General features: G+C 41.6%; 3 protein-coding genes across 10 annotated transcripts in view; 2 read left to right on the top strand and 1 right to left on the bottom strand.

Moving 5' to 3' along the window:
• igf1rb (insulin-like growth factor 1b receptor) overlaps nt 1-2,629 on the bottom strand; it is a 100,368-nt gene extending 97,739 nt beyond the window's left edge. The window contains exon 1 of the mRNA XM_061669828.1: nt 1,635-2,629. Coding sequence (XP_061525812.1) covers nt 1,635-1,725 — 91 coding nt within the window. The 5' untranslated portion in view covers nt 1,726-2,629. The remainder of the gene's footprint in view (nt 1-1,634) is intronic.
• Nucleotides 2,168-21,374, top strand: ap3s2 (adaptor related protein complex 3 subunit sigma 2). Of its 5 annotated transcripts, XM_061669904.1 has the most exons (7): nt 2,168-2,446; nt 5,860-5,946; nt 15,174-15,265; nt 16,163-16,274; nt 16,426-16,497; nt 19,933-20,040; nt 21,051-21,374. In XM_061669904.1, exons 3-7 carry the CDS (start codon nt 15,183-15,185, stop codon nt 21,174-21,176), a joined length of 501 nt encoding a protein of 166 aa, XP_061525888.1. In that variant the 5' UTR covers nt 2,168-2,446; nt 5,860-5,946; nt 15,174-15,182; the 3' UTR covers nt 21,177-21,374. The 5 variants fall into 5 exon arrangements, with proteins under 5 accessions (XP_061525888.1, XP_061525881.1, XP_061525863.1 ...); XM_061669897.1 differs by lacking the exon at nt 5,860-5,946 and having other exon boundaries at nt 2,169-2,446; XM_061669879.1 differs by lacking the exons at nt 2,168-2,446; nt 5,860-5,946 and adding an exon at nt 11,475-11,529.
• A 3,079-nt stretch (nt 21,375-24,453) lies between these two features.
• LOC133398220 (aminopeptidase N-like) overlaps nt 24,454-25,896 on the top strand; it is a 35,522-nt gene continuing 34,079 nt past the window's right edge. For all 4 annotated transcript variants that reach the window (XM_061669856.1, XM_061669849.1, XM_061669837.1 and 1 more), the window contains exon 1: nt 24,454-24,632. The gene's annotated coding sequence lies outside the window, so the exon portion shown is untranslated. The remainder of the gene's footprint in view (nt 24,633-25,896) is intronic.

Genomic DNA, 25,896 nt, shown 5'->3' with positions numbered 1-25,896 from the left:
TTCTCCATTGAGTCACTGGCCAGTTCGCTCACTTCAAGCTTTACAGGACACATCTATGGCAAGCCATACACATCGTCAGATTCTTTTGATTTCCCATTATTTCCTTTGGAGGAGTTCCCTAAATTGAGGGTCCCAAAATTGGTCGATGTTCAGTTTTTATTGGGTCATCGTTTAAATAGTTTTAATATAAACGGCGGTTACCTTATTTTTACACTTGTACGAGACGGTTTTCCCAAATATGTGGTCCAAAAATGGGTTACAGGTAGTGACGAATTTTCACCCACCGAAAATGGCCCAAAAGTGATTTTCCAGTTTTCAGGCGAACGACTTTTGGCACCGAAACAACACACTCGAAAGAAGATCATGTGATATCGCAAACAAAAACCGCAGCTGCCCCAGGTACCTACCAACTACAGCTGGCTAGCTACTAACACAGCTAACACGATGCAGATTGCGGAGCCACGAAGGCGAAAGTTCTCTTTGCGTCCCGTGTCAACCCAGCATAAGTCACTAATCATTGCCTCCATGGTAGCAAATAGCCAAACTTCTGACAATTATGATTATCACGAAGGGAGGACGAGGAGTAATTCACAATGGAAAGACAGCGAAGTCGTGATAATTGCTAAGCTATCGTGACATGCAGTCACATCGAAATAAGTGAATGGGTGATGCAGTACACCTGTCACATACAGTAGGTCTGGCTGGAACAGCGTCATAGCGGACAGTAACTAACTTTGAAAAGCAAAACATCAGGCAAAATAATGTGTCTGGAGAGAAATGAATTACATTACACAGCCACACAGAACCGAAAACCAAAAATGAATTAGCATCGTTGCATCGAGTAATGACTTGTGTAATTAAAGAGTATGCTTAATTCTTTTTGTCCTATTAAATAATATACTGCAATAACTCTCCCGAGGTTTGTATAGGTTGGCAGCTATGCAGTCATAGCCATAAATGCAATTTTACTAGTTAATTGGCATAGTAATTCTGTTTGGTGCTTCGGTTTTCGGGCCCCGGGGCTATCATTTCCTGTTGCGGCCAAGAATTTTCACTTCGGTGCATCACTAGAATTAGCTCCTGTACCAGAGAATTCCCAAAACTTTAGAGTCTACAAAAACCAGTTGCAGGGCACCTCTTATCAGTTGTCGACAAAACAAGCACCTAGTTAAATCAGTTTAGGCATTTCTATTTCCTCTTAGTTCCTGTGGTTTCCCCAAACATTTGGGTCCCAAAAACGGCTTGCAGAACACTTTTGTATCAAAAGTTAATTGTAGCACACAGTTAAGTCAGTTTAGTCGCTAAACTATGATCTTCAAGCCATGATCTGGCCTTTGATTTGGGGAAATACTGTATGATTACGAAAATGAGCGGTATACTGACAAATAAGGCATTAATGCATCTCTATCTGTATTAACACAATTAATCAAGTCTAAGACCCCAAACAGACACAAAATAACGTCATTAAGAATAGCAGGAGGGGGAAACGTGACCGTTTGGGGTAAAAGCGCAGCAGCCGGCAGAGCATTGTCTCGCTACTTAACGTGGAGTAGACCACAGAATTGCCTTTTTAAACGGTCTAGCCCTGTGTTTATTGTTAAGTTCGTCATGTGAGGTGTTTTTGTATGACTTACTCTCTGCTGCGGCGGGCCGGAGGCAGGACAACACGGCCAGCATCAGACCCCAAAACAAGGTCAAACGGCTCCTTTCCATTCGAGCCCTCATTCCCGGAGACGTCAATCCTCGGCCGAAAACCTGTAAATAAATACGCGCGTCGAGGGGGCGTAAGGGGGTTGAGGAGGGTGGCGTCCGTCAGTCCGTGTAACAAACTCTCAGGGTTATTTCTGGGTGACGTGTGAGGAAGGGAAGAAGCCTGTTAAATGTTCAGCCTGCGCCTTTTAGCCGCTAGCCGGCTAATGGAGCTAATGGGCTAGCAGCCACGAGCTAGCAGTGACGAAAGCCCGTTCGGAAAATCAGCGTTTACACACTCGCCCCGGTGTAAATCTCTTCACATTGCTCTTAAACGCCGGCGACAGGCACACCGCGTAGGTGAAGGCGACGGGACCGATATGACTCAACGGGGAGCAACGGGGATTCCTGTGTAATCCGCATCTTCACGCTCCATGTCGTAGTGGTGGCGGCGTGGGGTGGGGGCGCATAACGTCCCGCTGGTGCTGGCGTTTGTATCATCCGGAGTCAAATCTTCCCTTGAAAACTTGGATTACATGTCAAAAAACAGTCCTGTTGCCTGAAGAAGGCGAGATTGTTTGGAGAGAGGGGGGGAAAAAAATCAGCCTAGTAGCGTGTGTGTTTGTAGGAGACCGCAGTCTACCTCTCCTCCTTCCTCCTTCTTCCTCCTCCTCCTCCTTCAGCCGCTCATCACGCACGGACTCACCGCGTTGTTGTTGTGGCTGCAATTCATCCTCCTGTACGACTACACCACCAGGTATATGCTTTTACACGTCCTTTAACACCGCCTCGGGTGTGGGTACATATAAATAATGGTCCTCAGTCGGTAGACAGCAGGTCACAGAGCGTCGCCAGACGAGATTTACCCGGCGCAGTGTCTGTCTCCTTGCCTCGCTTCGGTCTGCAGTCTGCCTGTAAACACAAGCGCCACTCGCAAAGATCGTCGCTGTTGAAATGATGGATCACTTCGCGCCGAACCAGCACTAATATGTAGCCTATGAAACGGGGATTCCCAAATTTTTTGGGTCCAGAGTACTACAGAGACATTTTTGACTACTCCCTCTCCTCATAATCCTAACAGTATAAAACGTAACTACCATGTGTCCCCCTCAATTTCGTAGGAAGCAAAATCTTCCCCTTTTAGGGGGAATTAAGTCACAATTTGCCAAATAACAAATTCATATTTTTTAGGAATTTTTTTTTAATGTTCTGAGAACGATGTAATATTTTTTAAGAATAAAGTACTCATTGTTACAAGGACAACAAAGTTCTTTTTTGTGTGTGTGATGAAGACGTAATCTTACGGTGATAAAAAGTGTATTTTTTCCAAGATAAAGTCAAAACATTATCATTTTAAAGTCAAAGCTCAGGGTATTAAGGTCATATTTTAACAAGTGAATTTTAAAGATGAAACTACTATTAAATCTTTTATCCTGAAAAAGATGTCTGTATTTTATTTGTTGTTGTTGTTGTAACTTTAGGCTGACAAAAAAACAAAAAAACAGGACTCCATGCAAGGACTGTAAAAGAATCATTTGGTTCATAATTTTTTGGGGTTAAAAAATAAAAGCAAAAATAATTTGTAGTCTATTACAAGAATAAAGTGCAACAACAAATGAAGTCAGTAGATATATTTTTCAAACAACTTACGATATACAAAACTAGCTTATTCAATAAAATACGGGGAGCACGGGGAGAACATGCAAACTCCACACAGGCGAGGCCGGATTTGAACCCGGGTCCTCAGAACTGTGAGGCAGATGTGCTAATAACCAGTCGTCCGCCATGCCGCCCATTTATATATATTCTATATACTGAAGCAAGATTACAAAAAAATAACCACAAAAAAAAACCAAAACAGTTATACTGTACTGTTATATGTTTATCATGCAGTAAAATATGGTCAAACGGCCGAGCAAGAGTGGCACGTCTTTCATCTCAACTCATCTTTGCTCTTCGCTCTCCCGATCGGTGGGATGGAAATCCGGGGCGTTGATCCAGTTTGGGCTTGTTTTGCATCTCTCTCTCTCTCTCTGTCTCTCTGTCTCTCTCTCTCTCTCTCTCTCTCTCTCTCTCTCTCTCTCTCTCTCGCTCTCTCTCTCTCTCTCTCTCTCTCTCTCTCTCTCTCTCTCACACCACACACACACGCAAAGACACACACGCACACACGCACACACACACTACAACGTGCCGCCAGTCAAATTAGAGCCATTACAAGTCGTAAAGCGGGTTACGTAAACTGCAACAACAAATACGATTTTCAACGTTTCAGTGACAGAATCTTGGGAATACTGCCACATTCGCATGCATTTTTTTTTTTTTTTTTTTACATGTAACGAAAGAGTAGATGTGATGCCATGGCTGCTGTTGGAAAAGAGCACTATGTAGGATAATATACAGACTGGGATAAAAGTAGACCGTATACACAGCAGCACGGTGTGGCAGTGGGAGTAGTTAGTGCTACACAGAAGTGGGTAGTAATGCGCTTCATTTACTCCGTTACATTTACTCGAGTAACATTTTCGATAAACTGTACTTGTCAGAGTACTTTAAATGCACTGTACTTTTTACTTTTACTTGAGAATTTATGTGAAGAAGGATCGATACTTTTATTCCGTTACAATGATCGACATGCCGTTCGCTTCTTTTATTTAGCCATTCTTGAGTGTGGGCGTCTATTTTTAGACTCCATCTTTGACTTTCGCATAGGGTGCCACTAATGTCATTGACACCAATTCACCAATCAGATGACACAAAGCAGTCACATGACCATGCACGTAGCCTTCGCGGGCCAATCAAAATAACTCATTTTGGCTACAAAAACAGCAGCGCGAGCGTGTTTACTTTACAAACTCCCCAAAACAACAGCTTTGTCATGCAAATTATGACTGCCCAAACTTGGATATGACAGCCCACTTCTAGCTTGAGAAAACAGCTTGGTAAGTTACGGATGTTTCTGTTGTTGTTTTGGCAGTGATGTGCCAAAATTAGCCCGATCCGATGGTGTCGCACACACACACACAGTCACTAAGTCTGTTCAACAAACAGCTTCTTCATCAAGTAATTTCAGTGAATAAAGCAAATAATGTTTCTGTAGGGCCTAATGCATGTGTTGTTTGTTTTTGGGCAGTTAAAATTTTAAATGGTGGCAGGTCTGTGTCGACTCTCAAATATATTTGTTTTTATTTTATTTGATGTTCATGCGCTCATTATTTTTTTTTTAAATAATCAGAAGTTACTCATAGGTTACTCTTTACGTGAGTAATTTTTTCATTGAGTACTTTCTTGAACCGGTCGTCAGCCAATCGCAGGGCACATAGAAACATACAACCATTCGCACTCACGTTCACACCTATGGGCAATTTAGACTTTTCAATAAGCATAACCAAAATTCACCATCCCTAGAAACTAGAATATTATGTAACAAACAATCAAGAAACAACATTATTTTTAATGTGGAAATTAGGTATAAATTGCCCTCTGGAAAGTATTTTTCCAAATGTTTAATGAATCTATGTAATGTATGAGTACTGAAATAAATGGAATTTTCAAACATATTTTAATGTATTAATATGTTCCTGTATGTTTTCATTGATTTAATTGTAATTGTTCAATCCATTAACCTCAACGAAGTTTCTTCAATCATTCAATCATTCATTCATTTTCCGTACCGCTTATCCTCAGTAGGGTTCCGGGCGTGCTGGAGCCTATCCCAGCTATCTTCGGGCGAGAGGCGGGGTACACCCTGAATTGGTCGCCAGCCAATCGCAGGGCACATAGAAACAAACAACCATTCGCGCTCACATTCACACCTACGGGCAATTTAGAGTCTTCAATAACCTGCCATGCATGTATTAGGGATGTGGGAGGAAACCGGAGTACCCAGAGAAAACCCATGCAGGTACGGGGAGAACATGCAAACTCCACACAAGCGTATTACACCACCACAATGAAAGACTTAACCAGACTGCTCTGGACAAGTTTAAGAAAATGTTCAAAGGAAATGTCGCCCTTGACTCAAACAGAAAAGCCATTGTAGGTATGCGCATATATATATATATATATATATATATATATATATATATATATATATATATATATACTATTTAGTTTTAAAAAAAACAATATAATTGGTTCTCTTTTTAAAATAAGGTCCTTTTGTTTTTGCAGCCTCCAGCTTCTCTTCGCCCTCCACTGTCGCAACAGTCACTGGCTTCTTTTCACACTTCAGCATTGCATCCTCCGGTTTGACTCTGGGTACATAACCTTTATTTACAATTTTATTCTAGAAGTAAAATAATGACTTAAAAAAACCAATGTGCACATTTCTGGCAATCAGCAACCATGGAAATATCACAGACTGATAACATGTTCATGTTTCATCGTTGTCAAACAATGCAGGTGTTGCTCAAAATGCTGAAGTGGCTAAGCACTCTGGGGAGCTCTGTGAGTCCTTGACTCTGACCTCCAACCTTTTGCCCCGTCGCACCACATGGGCACCAGTAGGGTGTCATCAGTTCAGATCAGTTGCTATGTAGCCTTACTATTCTTTTTTGTTGTTGTTCAGATATTGTTCTGTCTTCTTTTGTACAGTGAAAATATTATTCAAATAACTAATTGCACAACTAAAAGCATCATTTTGTGTATCACACAACGAGCAGTTGTAAATACTTTCTTCGAAACAACCCTAAGCTTAAAAATAAAACCTTCTCAAATTAATTTCTATGCTTTTGGCATGGAAATCCTTGATGGTCTTTGTCCAGTCTTATGTGTAGGTTAACTATGTGCTGGATGAGAACAGGCCAAACAATGAAATCATCATAAAGGATCAGCACACCTGCCTCACCCAAGAGAACCAAATAACCCTAGGGCGAAAACAGAACATGGATTCAATGGTTTTGAACAATTTTAGTTTAAATGGATAACACTCGTGAAATAAATAAATAAATAAATACACATATTTAAACAGGTGGGGAATGCTTGCTTGAGGCTCATCGAGGAGAATGTTCAGCATCAGGGTTGTGCACTGATAATATACAGTAGTTGTGTGACAAAGGGGATCAAAGAAGGACTTTATATTAACAAAGCTTAAGCTGTTGTGTGATGGTGGAAAACTTTTGCCTCAAGACTATTTTCCTTGTTGGTCATGAGGCCTTTATACACCAAGAGTACCAATACGTATTAAGGTTACTATTTTTAAAAAATTCTGGCAGTCTCATTCCTTGGACTTGGCCAAACTCTGTCACTATTGTTCATGGACAGTCTCGTTCCTCAGACTTGCCCAAATTGTGTCAGTCGGCAGACAACTTTCCAGGTTTTTACTTTTTATTTATTTATTTTCTTAATTCATAACAGGACTGTTGGCCAGCACATCAAACCCAGAACATGGTTAGAGTTCTCAAGCCTGGATATTGAGGATAAAAAAAATGTTGAAAACATCTTCCAATGATGGTGAATGTCATGTTTTGGGCTGATGCTTGAAGCTTACACACATTGTTTGATACTGTATTTAAGCTGTTCAATTTTGTAGCTTGCTTGCTAATTAACTACGTTAGTGGTGAGTGAAAGCTTGATTCTGAGGGGGGAAAAAAATGTCCAACAGTGATTTATATTCCAAACATGCAGCTATACCTTTCCTCCACTGGCATAAGACACATCAGCTTTGTGATGGCATGCATAGACAGAAAATAAAGTTTTGATGAAAAACAAAAAAGGAAAACATGTTTTGCCAAGAATTCTGACTTATCACATGACATCCATGAATTGTCGCAAAAAAGCCACAAAAAGGAAACGCAAAGTACACGATATCTTGCTCAATAATGCTGATCTCCCATGTGACATCATCCATGAAAAAAAATACAAAAATCCAAACGCATGATTTCTTGCCAATAATGTCTTCTGATGTGAAATCATCTTTAAATTGCTGCTAAAATGCCAGTGAGAAAGCTAAAATGTTTTGCCAAATGCAGATTTCTTTCTCTCATCCATGTGTTGCCGAAAAGCCTGAAAAAAGCAAAACACACAATGTCTTGCCAAATAATTTTTCACCTCTTGCATGACATCATCGAGAAATTGTTGCAAAAAAATCCAAAGAAAAAGCGTAACCCATGTTGCTGTGCCAAATAACTCCAGCACAGCATCAGCCATGAAATGCTGCTAATAAAAAGGAAAATGTCTAATCTGATTTAAGAAATTACATCACCCGTGTAGTTTTACACATTAAAATAAAAGCCACAAAATGCCTAAGAAACATTTTTTTTAATTCTTTTTTTTTTCCCAACATCAGGGCCATTCTGGTCTTTGAATAATTTGTCCTTGATTTTTGCACTCAAAGGCTGCCACCCAGAGGGAAAATGGAGCATCTCATGCCTCAGACTGTTAATGCAGACAGAACTGTACAGTTACAGTAGTCTTAGGGATGTTTGAGGCCCAGGCCGGGAATAAGGGGAGTTGGGAATTACAGGGCAACGGGGGAGCATGTGATCCTTTGAGTACACAGTAAACACAATCATGCAGAGCGAAACCCCTAAACCCCACCTCGGCCAAACCTGCTGTCGCCCCCGCCCCCTCTGACTGCTGTGATTGTCACAGTAATCACGGTCAGCTTTCTTCACTTTACAGAAGCATCATTTGAACGGCGTACATTATCTCAACTCTGGCAGCAATGCAACAATTAGCACTGAGAGGAGAGAAGAGCTACAAAAATCCACGGTGGCCCACCCAAGAGACCAAATACAGTGAGTCACTCTCTAACAAGTGCTCACTGTACCAACATGACCCGGTTTCGTCGGAGAATGAAAAGGTTGTCGACTTGCATTTGTTAAGTCCTCCGATTAAAATCCCTGCGAAGGCCGCCAGCGGGCCCACCTACCTCGAACCGTCCGGCCTGGAATCCATTCTCACGCTGCACTCATGTGGAAATAAGCCTGTTTACCACCAACGGCTCGCACATGCTAATGAGCATCTGTTTGTTTTCCGTCGTGCTCATGCGGGAGGAAGGGAATTTTTCTGGTGGAGAGGTGGATAATAGATTATACGCAGACAACAAACCAGGTGTTTGACAGAGGCCTATTTGGATTGCACAGGGATCCACAATGTCTCATGTCCTAGTTTGAAAGTAGAGGTGTACTTGTGTATGGGAGCCCAGGTAGACCTGTACGTTCCACCAGTGGCTCCAAACCATCAGACCGTGGACTGGTACCAGTCCATGGCTCATTTGGTACTATACTGGTATTCTGGAGAGACTTAACCAAAAACTGATTGATCATCAGAGTCTGAAAGAACTTTTATTTTGGAAATCAGATACATCCACCTGTGCCTCTGTATACATCCCAGATTATCGCACTACTCGCTTGAAGTCTCGGCGCCCTTTGCACAATGGTCATTGCACCGGACTATTGCACTATTAGTTAGTTAGTTGGATCGTGAGAGGACAGAAGAATGTCTGCAGGTGTCTATGGTACCAGGTGTCTGTTACTGAAAGGAAAGGTCCAAATTTGGAGGTAAATGCAGCTTTGCAGGTGTCTGGGTTCACCCTAGGAGACCAAGGACCCACTGGAGGGACAATGTCTCGCAGCTTACCTGAAAATGCCTGTGTCCTTCTGGAGGAACTGTGTGAGGCCGATAGGGATCTTGTTCACGAGGGAGGGGAGAATGGATTGTGAGACCGACAGAAGAATGTCTGCAGGTACTGAACACAAAGGTACAAGTTTGCAAGTGTAAGTGGCTTCCCATGTGTTTGGCGTCACTTAGCGATTGAGACCAGTCATGTGGGTGGGACTCCAGGGAGTAGTATTCCGCCACAGACCGGTTTTATTTAAAGCAATGGTTTTACAGCACAGCAAATAAACAAATAAAAAAAAAAATATGAATACAACTCACCATTATGCGAAATGTAGTTGTAATTAGTGAAAGCCCTGTGCTTGTTTTGCTTCAATTAGCCAGTTCCAGTGGCACGGTGGGCGACATGTTTAGAGCGTCAGCCGCACAGTTATGAGGACTGGGGTTCAAATCCCGGGCCCCGCCTGCGTGGAGTTTGCATGTTCTCCCTGTGTCTGGGTGGGTTTTCTAGTACCCAAGGGCTCTTCTCAGAGACTTGGTACCAAAAGAGTCCAGTCTTCCTATTAGGCACGTTGCTTGTTACCATTGCAGGGATCTCGTTTGATGTGCATCCTGCGTCTGAGACGCACAAAAAAGAACAGGGACGCATAAAACATGATAAATCTGTGACCGCAGATGCACAGATGCACAGCACTACTTACCTATGTACATGTGTTGTTGCTGAAGTTCTTCAGTGAATCATTATCCACTAAAAGAGACCTGTCTTGGTACTACCCAGTAGCCAATCAGAGGCGGTAGCAGTAGGGCAGGTTATTGTTCCATAAATACAACGCAACGACCAGAGTCATTTTTGTTTGTACTTCTCATTGGGAAGTTCCCAATGGGAGCACTTATTAAATGTGCATATACCGTATGCGAAACGCCATTATGAAACAAAACAAATGTTTTGAGCAAACATAACCTCTAAAATGATTCAGTGGTTAAGATTTGTTAATTTAAAATATGTAAAATTGTTTGAGACTTCATTCAGTGTTGTGGCAAGATACCAAACAGAAAAGGGGAATTCTAACTTTTATTTTTCTAAAGTTAAGCACTTTATTTGAACATGTATATATTTTTTTATTTACATGCTCTCTTTCACCAGGACACAATCAATCCAGGGGCCTCATGTACGAAGACTTGCGTGGATTTCCTCCTAAAACATGGCGTACGCTCGAATCCAGAAAACGTCGTACGCACAAAAATATTCAGATGTATGAAACTCTGCGTACTCATGAATCCAAGCACATTTCCTTCGTACATTCCAATCAACGTGGAAATGAGCACACATGTTGGAGTAGCCGACTCCTCCCTGTCCACGCCGACATTTGAATATGCAAATCACATATAAATGAACCCTGCACCTGAGAAAAAAAGGAAAATGAGTTCGGTAATGAAGACAAATATTTTTTTCTGAATGTGAAGTTGCTCAATGAAGTGGAGGCGCAGTGCTTTTTTTAAACACATTTTAATCATGTGCAAGCGCACATGTTCAAATGAAGTAAATTCAAAGGACTCCCCCCCCCCCCCCCCCCCCCCCCCCAGTGCATGTGCTGGAGTCACGAAGCGATTGTGAGTGCAATAGGCGGCACAAATGATCCCCTCGATCAATTAATAGGTGTCCTCACAAATATCAGTGGTTCATTAAATACACTGGTTAACAAATGAATTCTGAATCCTAGCCTCAATTGCATTGGTGAAATCAAATGTTGCCGGGCATGAATTGTTCATCAGTGCTAATTATTCATGTGTCTCTGGTGTGCAGATTTAAGAGAACAGTTTCCCAGCATCACCTCTAAGTGTCGCCAAAGCACTAAAAGGTGCTGAAACGTGCGTACGCCAGCCATGCAGTTGGCGTGAGGCACCGCACATTTCCACGGTCATGTCACTCTTGATACATCTGAACTTTACCGTGAAAAAGAACGGACGCCACGTTTTTGTGCGTACGCACCTTTTGTACATGAGGCCCCTGATGTTTTTCTGTGTCCCGGCTTTTTGGGTTTAGAGCTGATTTTGCCCAATTTTTGGCAGGTAACCACACCAAATCAGAGCAGAGAAGGTAGAGCTGGTGTGGCATCACTGTTTTGTGATATCACGATCTTATGAAAAGCCCATAAAAGGACCCCCGTTACTTATATAACGCCTCCATTTCTATGACGTTTGCATCACAAAAATTGGCAAAATTACATAATGGAGTCTGTGTATTGTGGATGACAGGTGGAAAACAGTAAAATGCCCAAGGTAGGGACGAAACCACTAAGCATGTGGTGTATTGAGGACAATTCAATTCGCTTGCTTGCTAACAATTATGCGCCTTTGAAGTAAGAGGACTATATATATATATACCAGTGTGAGCCAAAGTAGATGCAGTATACACGTTTTATTTTTTTTACATTATCATTTATTACAACGATGTTTATTAAACACAGTTTAATCTCTCAAATACTCAAATGTCCTCCTTCAACTTTGTAACGTAATTTTCCTGCCTTCCATCCTTCCTCTCCCTCACTTCATTCCTTCCTCCCTTCCTCTCTCCCTCACTTCATTCATTCCTCCCTTACTTCTTTTTTTACCTTCCTCTCATGCCATTCTATTAGCATACTATTGTTCCTCCCTTCTTTACCCTGCCTAAATCTTACATTCCCCTTCCTTCTTTCCTTTCCTGTGATCTTTGTTTCCTTCCTTCATCATTCTTTCCTACCTTCCGTTCTTCCTTCATTTCATCTTTCACCCATCCATCCTTTCTACCTTACTTCCTTAGATGAGTTTATTTTAAATGGGTGTACCTAAATTTGGCCCACCTTTTATATATTTTAAGACACTGTTATTTGCAGGGATAGCTACTGCAGTATTGTCACGCAAATAATGAGCGTCCTCTATCGATACATTGGCGAAGCACAAAAACAAACCTGGAAAAAGGTTTTCCACGTCTTTGTTTCTAGTCGACTCTTTAAAGTGGGTACCTCGCTACTGGAAGTATGAAGGGGGAAAAAATAAAATATGTGTAAAAAAAATTAAAATGAAATATTTCATGATTGGGATAGGCTCCAGCACGCCCGCGACCCTAGTGAGGAAAAGCGGAACGCAAGATGAATGAATGAATGATTCGATCATCTGCGTGAATTATTGTCTCTCGGTATTCTCACGCAATTAACAAGCGTTTTCTCCCTGTGACTCGACGAAGCACGCTTACAAAACGGAACCTGATGCGTTTTTTGTTTCTATTAGACTTTTAAAACAGAGGACCTCAATGTCGGAAGGGATCGTTTATAGACTTCCGGTTTTTAGCTAAACTAATCTCTGTCGTTTACGTTTCTGTTTAGAAACGTATTGCAGTTTACATAAACATGATTAAAGCTATATTAATATTCAACAACCATGGAAAGCCACGGCTCATCAGATTCTATCAATATTTTGTGAGTATTACTGACATGCGACGTTTGTTTTAATTTTTACTAATCCCATGAAATCTCCTGACAATCGTGTCTTTTTGTTTGTCGACTATGCATTTTCTGGTGTTAGTTTAATTTATATGTTTAATTTCTTCCACTAAAGGTGAATAAACGTCTGCGTTTTAATTATGTGCTACCAAAACATGCAATATTGGTGACTATGTTGTTATATGCTTTTGCCTATTGGTGTCTTCATGTTTTAGCATGATTCAGATTCAGGAGGACCAGTGAGGTTTTCATACTGGCCATGACACAGTGGACTAGCTCTACATCTTCAGAGGGGGCATGATAGTTCGCCCAATCGCTCTGCATGTGTTTTGTGGACCTTTCTTTTAGGCTTTTGACCGTGTCTCTCGAGGGGTCCTGTTGGGGGTGCTTGCAGTATGGTGTAAAATAACCCCTAATATGGGCTGATCAATCCCCATACGACTGTTGTCAGAGTTTGGTTAACATTGGTGGTAGTAAGTCTGATTGATTTAGGGTGAGGGCATGGCTCTGCCAAGGCTGTCTTTTGTGTGTGTTCCTAACTTTAACTCTAGCTTTTTGCAGATGATGCGGTTCTGTTGGCTTCATCAAATCGTGAGCTCTGGCTCTCACTGGATCAGTGGTCGGGATAAGAATGAGCACCTCCAAATTAAATTTTTTTTTTTCTTTTCAATAGGGCCACAGAATTTTGACATGCACTATATTGCCAAAGGGTTTCGCTCACCTGCCTTGACTCACTCATGAATTTACTGTAAGTGACATTCCAGTCCTAATCTAAAGGGTTCAATATGATGTTGGTTCACCCTGTGCAGCTATAACAGCTTCAACTCTTCTGGGAAGGCTTTCCACAAGGTTTAGGAGTGCGTTTCTGAGAATTTTTGACCAATTTATCAGAAGCGCATTTGTGAGGTCTCACACTGATGTTGGATGAGAAGGCCTGGCTCTCAATCCACTCTGATTCCTCCTAAAGGTGTTCTATTGGTTTGAGGTCAGGACTCTGTGCAGGCCAGTCAAGTTCATCCATACCAGACTCTGTCTTCCATGTCTTTATGGACCTTACTTTGTTTCAGTGGTGCACAGTCATGTTGGAAGAGGAAGGGGCCATCTCCAAACTGTTGCCACAAAGTTGAAAGCATGGAATTACCCCAAATCTGTTGGTATGCTGAAGCATTCAGAGTTCCTTTCACTGGAATTTAGGGGGCCCAATCCCAGCTCCTGAAAAGCAAAAACAACCCCATACCACAATCCCCACCAACCAAACTTTACACTTGGCACAATGCAGTCAGACAAGTACTGTTCTCCTGGCAAGCGCCAAACCCAGACTCGTTGATCAGATTGCCAGATGGAGAAGTGTGATTTGTCACTCCAACGAACGCATCGCCACTGCTGTAGTCCAGTGGCGGCGTGCTTTACACCACTGCATTCGACGCTTTGCATTGTACTTGGTGATGTATGGCTTGGATGCAGCTGCTCGTCCATGGAAACCCATTCCATAAAACTCTTTGCTCACTGTCCTTGAGTTAATCTGAAGGCCACATGAAGTTTTGGAGGTCTGTAGCGATTGACTCGGCAGAAAGTTGGTGCACGGGTGGCATTCTATGACAGTTCCACGCTCGAATTCACTGAGCTCCTGAGGAGATCCCATTCTTTCACAAATGTTTTTAAAAACAGTCTGCATGCCCAGGTGCTTGATTTGACCATTTCACCTGTGGCCATGGAAGTGATCGGAACACCTGATTCCCGATTAGTTTGGCAGTATAGTGTAGGTTAGAAAATATTCCATTCATTTCTTTAGTGAACATCAACTACATTTTGTCAACATTTTCTTTTTTTTCCTCTTAATTGAATTTATTTATTTATTTTTTGCTTCAGTTGGGCCACTTTTTTGTTTATTTTCAACCAGGCTACAAAATTTTGACTTTTTATTTTCTTCTCCGTAGCGCCACAAAATGACAAATGTATTCATTCTGATGATGTTAAGTGTTTTCTAAAATTACACAACTTTTCCAACTTTTTTTTTTGTCATAATTTTTGGGGTGTTTCCATTCAGTAAGGCCACAAAGTCCAAATGTTTTTTTTCTAAATAACATGAATACAGTAATAGTGTTACGGCCTTTTTCTTATACATTACAACTTTATTTTTCTTGATATTAAAACTTTTTATTAACTTAAGAAAACAACCTTACACTCATCACATTACTTTTTAAATGTTTGTTGTAGCATTATATCAACAATAAAAAGATTACAAAAGATTACTTTTTTCCTCATTTTGTTTCGGCTTTTCAGTAGGATAGCAAAATAATGATTTATGTTTTTTCAAACCAGAATGGATGGAGACTCATAACTTGACAACTTTTCCCCTCATAGTACTGCAATTTTATTTGATTTTTAGGATATATTTTTTCATTCATAATTAGGCATTAAACAGTGTATTGTGTTTTGTTCCAGGCAGAGGACATGCAGCAGCAGATCATTCGGGAGACGTTTCATTTGGTGTCAAAGCGGGATGACAACGTGTGTAATTTCTTGGAGGGTGGAAGGCAAGTTGTCACCGCAGTCGCACCATTAAACCTACAGATGGAGCCAGACTAACAAAAATTAGTTTGAAGTGCAATAAAACCTGGCTAATTACGGGGGACTGAGACATTCCCCGGGGTCCGTTTCAAGTTAAACGGGAGGATGGGTTAGGATTGGACACACATAGACAAAGAACCATCATTAACCAACAATGGGCAATTTAGTCTTCAATCCACCTACTATGCATGTTTTTGGGATGTGGGAGTAAACCAGAGTCCACGGAGAAAACCCATGTAAGCACGGAGAGAACGTGCAAACTCCACGCAGGCGAGGCCGGATTTGAACCTGGGTCCTCAGAGCTGTGGGGCAGATGTGCTTACCGGTCGTTCACAGTGACGTGCTTTTGTCTATATGGCTACATATTGATCAATAAGCTTGCTTGTCACTCAAATCATGCTCGTCCTTATAACCTTTTTTCCCCCATCCAAAGTGTCATGGCTGCAAGGTATACCAAAGAAATTGTCCTACAGATGCTATTTAACGAGTCAGTGATGGAATAGGACTAAAAAATATTAGACAATGAGGACAAGGACTATACTCCAGGTGGAGGCGTTGGCCATCCACTTGAAAATATAATTTGACACAATCCTATGGATCTTGTCACAAAGGTTAAAAAAGTACAAATTAATAGCACTTCAAACATAAAAAACAGACTTGTCTGGACAATAATTTTATATCTAATATAACACAAATGATTATTCTTAGCCAAATGACATAAAACAGATTGATTCTAATACGGGTCATTTTTTACCCACTTATGGAATTGTGTAGGGTCCAGTCACTCGTGCATCTAAAGGTTAACGATTAGGCAGGTGTTCCCTGTATTGCATAATAAGCTGGAGTTTCTGGTGGCCTTCCAGTCTCATCGGCGGTTCCGACTACAAGCTGATCTACCGCCACTACGCCACACTCTACTTTGTCTTCTGTGTGGACTCGTCCGAGAGTGAGCTCGGCATTCTGGACCTCATCCAGGTTAGCTGATTTTTTTCCTGATTCATCTGTTGTCCATCTTTTCATTTCTCTCTGTGATTTCCTTGCCTGTGAATGTTTGCTTATTTTTAAACTACAGTCAATCGCAACATTTGTATTCGACTGATAGTCCTGGTTTGACACTTGTGTGTAGGTGTTTGTGGAAACGCTGGATAAATGCTTTGAGAACGTCTGTGAACTGGACCTCATATTCCACATGGACAAGGTGAGAGAGCGCAAGGAACTGGTGAACTACCTCAAAAAGAACACTGCAAACTAAATGGATTTTATCTTGTTTCAGTTTAATACTGATTACAGACTACAATGAACCTTTGTTATTTTTTGGGGTTAGGGATCTGAAAAGGAATGTAATGGACGCACTGCCATATATATATATATATATATATATATATATATTTTTTTTTTTTTAAATAATTGGTACCTTGATGGCTGCCCAACTTAGTGTTTTGAGTTACGTGCTGTCGATTGATTGTTTAAAAAAAAAAAGTTTCTTGTGTTTTGTGTTGTGTTTCAAGCCTACATTTGAACAGTCAAACACACATACAAAATAAATAAATAAATAACTACAGCTCCAGGGGGATCACACTCCTCAGCCTCCCTGGTGAGGTCGATTTGGGGTTGCTGGAGGGAAGGGTCTGTCTGGAAATCAAATTTCAGTGTGGTTTTTGACTTGGCCGTGGAACAGTGGACCAGCTCTCCACTCTCAGTAGCATTCGGATTGGCGGTGAGTTCGCCCAACCAGTCTACATCTGTTTTGTGGACTTGGAAAAGGCATTCGACCATGTCCCTCAGGGAGTTGTGTGGACAGTGCTCTGGGAGTATGGGGTACCGGACCCCCTGATCAGGGCTGTTCGGTCCCTGTACGAATGGTTTCAGTGTTTGGTCCGCATTGCTAGCAATAAGTCGAATACGTTTCTAGTGAGAGTTGGACTCCGCCAAGGCTGCCCTTCGTCACCGATTCTGTTTGTTACCTTCATGGACAGAATTTCTAGGCATAGTCAAGGTGTTGAAGGGGTTCACTTTGGTGATGCCAGTATTACGTCTCTGCTTTTTGTAGATGATGTGGTTCTCATGGCTCTGATCTTCAACTTTCGATGGAGCGGTTTGCAGCCGAGTGTGAAAATCAGCACCTCCAAATCTGAAACTATGGTCCTCAGTTGGAAAAGGGTGGAATGCCCTCTCCAGGTTGAGGAGGGGGTCCTTGCCCTAAGTGGAGGATTTCAAGTATCTTGGGGTCTTGTTCACGAATGAGGGAAGAATGGAGTGGGAGATTGACAGGGGGATTGGTGCAACGTCTGCAGCGATGCGGACTCTGTATCGGTCTGTCGTGGGGGGTGCTAAATTTTCTTATGAACCAAAGTGAGGCCCAGCAGAGAAAGTTTGGAAACCACTGATTTAGATGATAAATTGCTCTGTTGGCCAATCCTTTTAATATATTTTTTAATTTCTTTTTCAATAGTTGTTTATTGAAAGCAAATGCTTTGGCGTTGACAAAACATTCACCCTCATGAAAATCACTTCAGAAATGAGCAAGTTACAACTTAATTTCAATGTCCATGCATTGCCTTCTTTGGGAATGGCGACCTCCCCAACATGGCCGGCGCGTAGGCATGTTGGTGAGCCGGGCTGTTACAGGGCGCTGTCGTTTCTAGTGTCAAAATAATTGTCTATTATTTTGACTTGATTACGTGAGTTATGTGTGGAAGACCTCAGCACTGAACCTTCACCAGCCTTGTTGTTTGACTCATGTATTTTCGAAGAAATTGTTAAAAGTTTTCATCCAGCCTAATCACTGAAGAATCACGTCGACTAGAATAAAAGAACTGGATATTTAGAGGTCATATTGAATGTGTCAGTTCTGCTTGTATCGAACAGTACACTCCAACAATGGCCTGAGTTTCTGAACGTTCTGGGGCAAAGAGCGCCTGGAGTGAACTTCCCAACGTACCCTCTGTTGATATTTTGTGGAGATGTTGTATCTGCTTAAGTGCTATGTAACTTCATGAGAAGAGTGTGTATCTGTATTACAGTGTGTATCTGTAATGGGGTGTATAAAGGAAAATGTGTATGCAGTGTTGTGTAAGCTTGCAGCCAGTAATTTCTATCACTAGAGGTAAGTTTTCTATGAAGAATTTTGGATGGAACCCGAATTGTTTGTAATTGTTTGTCATTCGTAACCCAGGGCTCCACTGTTGTCTCATTTTTTAAAATATATGTATTGCAAACAACTCTTCATCTTTGTTGGGGCACTTACTGTCCCTTCCAATAACGATCCGGACCTTTCTCTACGTCATCTGGAGAACTTTACCACATTGTTTTCTCCAAGGAGCCTCTCCTTCCTGTCATACCTCGACTAGAATATTCTATCACTCCGCTGTACTCTGTCAAGCTGGTCTGTCATCAGCTGGTGGCCAATACTAGCTATGCCTCTGCCAACATGGCGCCTTTGAAGGAGCAGGGCATTTGGGCGCCATCTTGAGGCGTTACAGAAAGCGCATAAAAATATGCTGATAGGTGCAAATAGGTGCGTTGTTTCGGAAATAATTGTTAGGTACTCACCTACTCATGAATGATGAATCGTAAATACCTGGGGGTTCACTATAGTGTACTTGGTTGTTTAATTTCACACTGGATAGGTGGGAAGTCACTCCAGGGACCCAGCTATTTGGCTAGTTCAGGCCATATCAAGGATTGATCGTGATTGAATTTTCTTGGCAGGAAGCGGGTGTCATGAAGCGGGTGTCGTGATATTGTGAGGTTTGGCGCACTCCAAAATATTTCCCTGGGAGAAAGTAAACCAGTGAAAGTGAAATAAGGATTTATCAAAACAAGACTTCTCGTGTGTTACAAGATGATAACATTATACATTTTTATAGCTGTATTAAATATGTTTTTGTACTTTGCACTCAAATGTGACGATAAAGTATACAGTACTCACAAAACGTTAGGGATACAGTGAATCCTCATTTTTCGTGGGAGATTGAGACTGAGCTATGCTACATACAGATAGCGAAAACCACAATTGATGAAAGGGGTTTATGTTGAACTGTAATAGCATATAGATGCTACAAGAGAGCAGCAAAGGACTACCTTTATCAAAATGAAGCTCCTCAACTCCCTTCAACAGTTCCTTGGCCCCAAGATGCCACTAGATTTTGCCAAAACAATACTGTTCCTGCTTTGGCCTGAGCACAAAAACACCGAATAGGTGAATTTTTCAACAAAGATCGGAGCATAGGTTCTCCCCAAAAATCTGCGAATAGGCGATATCACTACTCCCGAACCACCAGTCTGCTCGGGTTGAGTCTATAGCTTTTTAGTGAATAGCAAGTTGTCCAAAAAGTATTAAAACATTAAATAGTTGATAATATGCATTCAAAACCTTAGAGAAGGTCAAGTAAAGTTTACCTGTAAATGTTGTAGTGCATTTTAGGTTCATCCTAAAATTTCACCTGAAAGCCAACTATCCGGATAGCCCTAACATTTTGTGAATACTGCATTTGGAGAAGAAACTTTACCAGACATGTGAATGCAATTAAAAGTGACTAAACTATGTTTGCTGTGTCTAATATTGGCAGCAGTTGTTGGCTTCTTCCCGTTTCCTAACCACAAGCCGATGTGTTGTCACGCTTTGCCGCAGGTCCACTACATCCTGCAAGAGGTGGTAATGGGTGGCATGGTCCTGGAGACCAACATGAACGAGATTGTGGCTCAGGTGGAGCTGCAGAACCGTATGGAAAAGTCGGAGGTGAGACTACTAACTCACACACATTCAAGTAATATAGCTATTGATGGAAAAGTCTTGAAATGGGGATAAAGTTGTACAAAGTATTTGACCTCCATTTTTAACTCAATGCGAGAGTGATAAAATAGAAACTATTAGATGAAACCCAGATATAAAATATACATACGGTAATGTGACAGAAAAGCACTGCGTTCTTTCATTTCCCTCTGCTACCAACTATGACATAACATAGGACCTACAAAGTGTGCAATGGATAGATAGTCATATAGACAAATGTACTTACAACCCACACACATTCATGTAATATATCTATCAATGGAAAAGTCTCGAAATGTGGATAAAGTTGTACAAAGTGTTTGACCTGCATTTTTAACTCAATGCTAGAGTGATACAATAGAAGGTATTCGATGAAACCCAGATATAACATATACATACAGTAATGTGCAAGAAAAGCACAGGTTTCTTTCTTTTCCCTGTGCTACCAAATGTGATGATTTAACATAGGACCTAGAAAGTGTGCAGTAGATAGTCATATAGACAAATGTACTTACAGATTTAGAGGGATACAGACAGATGGATAATTGATGGTTGATGACTTAATGGACAGGCGGAAGGTCAGATAGACATACAGTATAGGCAGACAGACAGATTGAAAAACAGATTGATAGATCGACTGATTCATTGACAGATGGATAAACCGGTAGATGGATATTGTTGATAGACATACAGGCAGAAAGAAAAATGGACAGATTGAGATAGAAACAGATGAATTCATGAGAAAATGTATAGGCAGAGAGACAGTTGACCCCGATGGACAGATATAGCCAGACGAATGGAAGGAGGCATCGACGGATGTATAGACTTACACTTGGACCAGCTTCATTGCACATGCAGCTGAAGCAATTCTACAAAACGTTTTGGTTAAAGTCTTGTGATTGTAAAGCATTACCCTAATAAGGACAATGACATTATCTTTAAGAAAAGCATATATATTCAGAGAATATTCTGTGCAGGGCGGTCTGTCTGCGGCACCCGCTCGCGCCGTCTCCGCCGTGAAGAACATGAACCTGCCTGAGATCCCGCGCAACATCAACATTGGAGACATCAACATCAAAGTGCCCAGCCTCTCCCCTTTCTGAGTTCAGCTGTGCAGGGGGTGGGTGGGATCCAGTGCCCCCTCCTTGCTAGTACGCAGTGAACTTGAACTCTCCCAACCACGGCAGCATTCACGACTTCACATTCTGGCTGCTCTTGTGTGTGCGGGACAGAAGCTGGGAGTCGTTTCCGTGTTGTTGTTTTATTTCCGACGTACTGTCCTTGTTCAATTTGCACAATATTGTCAATGTGTGTTCCATGAAGTGGTGGTTGGGAACCTATGGCAAGGTGACCACATTTGTTGCAACACACATTATAAAAACAGCTGAGTTATTTGAATTTCGTCTTTTATGGCGAGTCACCAAATTTTGCTGTCATGCTATGCCCACACATAAAGCAGAAAATTTGAATTCCTTGCAATTTAGTGTCATTTATGTGTCTGGTATACTGTTGTCTAGTATATGGCCTGTCTAGTATATGCTTCAAATCTGTTAGCAGTCAGAAAAATTCTGTCAGAGTTGTATGAGTTGGTCTTTGAAGGACATCTCAAAATGACCATAGTGACCTTAAGATGGTCGCTTCAAACCAAACATGGCAGACTCCATGTACATTGCAGGGCATTGGTTCTTGAGACTTTTTGGGGTTTAACTCATGATAAACGTGTCCATAAAATGTCATAGTGCTATGTGAAACTAACTTTGAGGTATGAAATTTCAAATGTGTCCCGGTATGTAATAATAAACACTCAAACTCCTTACCCTTCTCTCTAATGTATGTGATTCAGATTTGGTAGAAATCGGTCAAAATCTTTTGAACAAATTAGCTTTGAAAAATGGCAGGAAATTGACAAAATCACCCTCATATGGCTGCTCCAGCCCAAAATGGAAAACCTGTGTCCTTCGGGTATGAGTTTTGACTGACTTTTGAATGACTTTTTTATGATATAAATGTCCACCCAATTCCATGTCAGTGGGTGAAACTGGTTGTTGGGGGCTCAATTTATTTCTGATTTTCCAGGGAGTGCTTACTGAGTAAGTTTACAAGGCCGTGCTGTTCTTTTCCATACATTTCATATGGCCCCTGAGAGGAAAATGGTTACCATAAAACATCAGATGGATGCGTATTTATGAGTGTTTAATATTTTATGACTTGGATGAAAAGCATATTTTCCTTCCTCAACTTGATGCTCATCACTTGTTTCGATTGCAAGATTTTCCTAACTCCAAATCCCCCCACCCCGACCGTAACTCGATCCTTTTGGCTCCCGTACAGCCTGGAATGATTCTCCTTCCAAACGCATGCCCAAACGGCTGCCTCTCCTCGGCAGACTGTCGTCACGATCCATTACTCCCGCTGTTTTGGGTGAAGATTAGTCTCGCTGACATATGCGTGGGTTCAGGAGTCACACGATCCATCCTATGCACGGATGTTTTTAGGAGCAAATATCTTCCTACCTCCAACTTCCCGAAAGTACATTCCCCTTACACCATTTCCGATCAATAGTGCACCACAGATTTTTGGGAGAATTCACGCCGCCGAAGTCAGTTCCAGTTTCAACGTGACATAAAGGAGGCATGTTTATCACAAGTAGACCCACATAAAAGACTCAAGTCATGCCTGAAATGACAGGAAGTTTGCCATTTTGCTTTGAAGCCCCCACAAAATTGACTTGGTAGCTCCCACTGTTATTCCCCCCCACCCCCCCAGCTCCCAAAGCCAATTTCATTGATGACCATGAAATTTGGTAGGTGTGTCTATTGTGAACAAACCCACAAAAAAGTCTCAAGAACCCATTCCTGAATAGACACAGGAAGTCTGCCATCTTGGTTTCAAGCCAGCCCAAAATTGATTGTAGCACCTACCACGCAGTATTTATATAAAAAATAAAAATAAAAAAAAAGTCGCCTCACGGAGCCAATTTCACTTAGAGCCTGTTTTACTGGCCTGGAGACTAGTTGGTGACCTGATGGCTACTCGAGTCCCCGCTGGCTGTGGAGACGACATCGTGATATCAGCTGGAGTCTCCTGGAGACGAGATGGGTCGCCAAGGAGTCTCGGGGAAATTGAACATGTTAGATTTTTATTGGAGACCTTTTGGCGACTCCTCCATATGCTCACTACAGAGAAAAACCTTAACATAGCTTAATGTCACAAAACTGCAATCAATTGTCACCAAATTTTATGTGGACATCGCAACATATGGCCACTTCAACCTCTGAAAATATCAGAACGATCGCCCCACTATTTTGGATTTAAAAGCTTACGTTTTTCTATAGATTTTGTCAGATTGCTAGCTAAAAAACCCAAAAGAAAAACAAACATGCAGCCAAAGCTAGTTCCACCAAATGACAAGAAATTTGGTGGACATGTCTGTCATGAGTAGACCCACAAAAAAGTCTTCAGAACCCTTTCCTGGAAAGGCAGATATGAAATCTGTTATTTTGTTTAGAAGTGGCCATTTTAGGTCCGTTGCCAAATGGACGCATTTCCCGATGAACCAATAAATTTAGATTTTGTCCGATTCCTACCACAAATACGAAAGTGATGGTCGATGGTACGTTGCGCAACATTTTGACAAGTTGACCAAATTGACCCCACATTGGCTGCGTCTAACCAAAATGGTGGACCTTCAGTGTCTTTTTGGGCTTGGGTTTCTAAGGCTACATTTCAGGTTGCTAAGATCAACTGGTTTCAGGGGCTGGGGGTGCTTCAAACCAAAATGGCAGACTTCCTGTGTCTTTTTTAGGAATTAGTTGTTGGTATTTTTTTGTGATGTATACTCATGACAGACAAGCCTACCAAATTTCACGTTGCTAAGGTCAATTGGCTTCAAGGGCTGATTTTAGAAATATTTTGGTTCATGTCCAATGCCATTTTTTGTGGGGCTTCAAACCAAAATGGTGGACTTCCTGTGTCTTTTCAGGCATTCTTGAGACTTTTCTGTGGGTCTACTCAGGACAAATCATGGCTACCAAATTACATGTTGTGCATTTGAACAGGCTTTGGGGGAATGGATTTTCTGAATTGCATCAAATACCAGTACTGCCGCAGGCTCTAAATGGCCCACTGGTCCTAGGTTGCCCACCCCAAATTTTTGTATGTCTTGTATAAAGTCTGTTTGTGTCTTATTTACTGTATTTAGTGCTTGAAATGTTGACCCAAGGAAGCATTACTGTCTATGAATAAAAGCTGCTGTCAGCCACAAACCACCTGCAATCGTTCTTGAGAAGCGCTCCAAGCGTACACTCACTGTATACCTTCGAGGAATTTTCCTGTCTCTACGCCATCGCAACTGTGGTTTGTTGTTACAGCCGCATTCTTTTAATCGTCCCCGTCTTCCCCCTTTAATTTTTTTTTCATTGCCCCCAACTCAAATATGGGGAGTCATCCTTCTAGGAAAACCTGCTGTAGCTCTCGTCGGCTCCACCCTTGCAGACTGTTTCCCATGAGCCGCCACTCATTCCAGGTCCTGCAGGCAAGCAGTGGACATACAGTCGCTGGTATGTACAACCTTCTACCTCAAAATGTGGAAAACTGCTTTTAATATGGACTTTTTTTTGGGGGTGCTATATTGCCTGTAATCCTGCTTTTTGTGAAAGGAACATATAAAAAAAAAACTATGGGGAAAAAACAGCTCTTGATGTTGAAAGCTTCATTTCCAAAATGCTTTGTAGTTGTTATGACATAATGGAGTCCGCATTGACCCGTCTTTGACAGTTTCATCCACTTTGACAAATCAAGTTCAGGACACTGGAACTGCTTCAAAAGTGGTTCTATTCTGAGTTCAATCCAAATTTTTGAAGTAGGACAAGAGGGTGCCAGGGATTGTACAAAGGAAAACGTCATGAAACTTAACGTGGAACTTGCTTGCGACATGGGAAAGCTCTGGCTGCTCAGTACAGCATGAGCAATACAATTAAGATTATTACATGCATCCACAGCGCACAGATTATTATTTTTTGTACTGCTGATGCACATTAAACAACTAACAAAAATACCTCTCTGCAAACACCTTCCTCTTCCCTCTCCATTTTCTGTCATTAAAGTGTGAGCAGTTTTACTTTTACCATACTGTGGTTTTGGCAGAAAGCTGTGCTTGTGGTTTGCACATCTGCCTCACAGTTCTGAGGTTTCTAGGTTTTAATCTGCTTCGTGCTTGCATGTTTTTTCTCTGGGTACTCCGGTTAGGTTCATTGAAGATCTTCCTTCCTCTCTTGCATCCTTGTTTCCTTACAGCCTTCCTTTCTTCCATTCATCCGTTCTACCTTTCATAGCATCCATGTTTCCTTTCTTGTATGCATCCTTGCACCTTCTTCCTTCTTTGTTGCCTTCCTTTCTTAGAGAAAACTGTACTTACTTTTGGCCCTCTGTGTATTTCACGGCCAGCATGGTGGACTACTGTTTGCTGCATTTGCTCCATTTCTGAAGTTCGGGTTTCTAATCTGGGTTTGGGGATTCCTGTGTAGAGTTGGTGTGTTCTCCCGTGCTTGTGTCGCTTTTCTTAAAATACTACAGCTTTCTCCCATTTTCACCAAATATGCATGTTAGGTTCGTTGAAGCCTCTAAATTGTCCATAAATGTGAATGCTTATTTGTATAGTATTTCCATGAGTCCTTCATAGACGAACCCACAAATTCTTTTTGAAAATTCAGCGCCCAAATCTAGTTCCACTTGGCAAAATGAAACTTGGTCGGCATGTCTATTAAAAATCCTGTTAGTGCCACACAGGATGCAAAAACAACAGAAATGTACCACCCTGCCCTG

Source organism: Phycodurus eques, chromosome 2, assembly GCF_024500275.1.
Source record: "Phycodurus eques isolate BA_2022a chromosome 2, UOR_Pequ_1.1, whole genome shotgun sequence".
Classification (NCBI taxonomy): domain Eukaryota; kingdom Metazoa; phylum Chordata; class Actinopteri; order Syngnathiformes; family Syngnathidae; genus Phycodurus; species Phycodurus eques.
This window is presented reverse-complemented; position numbering and strand designations above follow the sequence as displayed.

What these genes read in the sequence shown, in the direction of transcription:
- ap3s2 (XM_061669870.1), top strand. Translation starts at nt 12,636, where the DNA reads ATGATTAAAGCTATATTAATATTCAACAACCATGGAAAGCCACGGCTC. An exon ending in GCATTCTGGACCTCATCCAG is followed by an intron (nt 16,275 to 16,425) that starts GTTAGCTGATTT and finishes ACTTGTGTGTAG; the next exon opens with GTGTTTGTGGAAACGCTGGA. An exon ending in TCATATTCCACATGGACAAG is followed by an intron (nt 16,498 to 19,932) that starts GTGAGAGAGCGC and finishes GCTTTGCCGCAG; the next exon opens with GTCCACTACATCCTGCAAGA.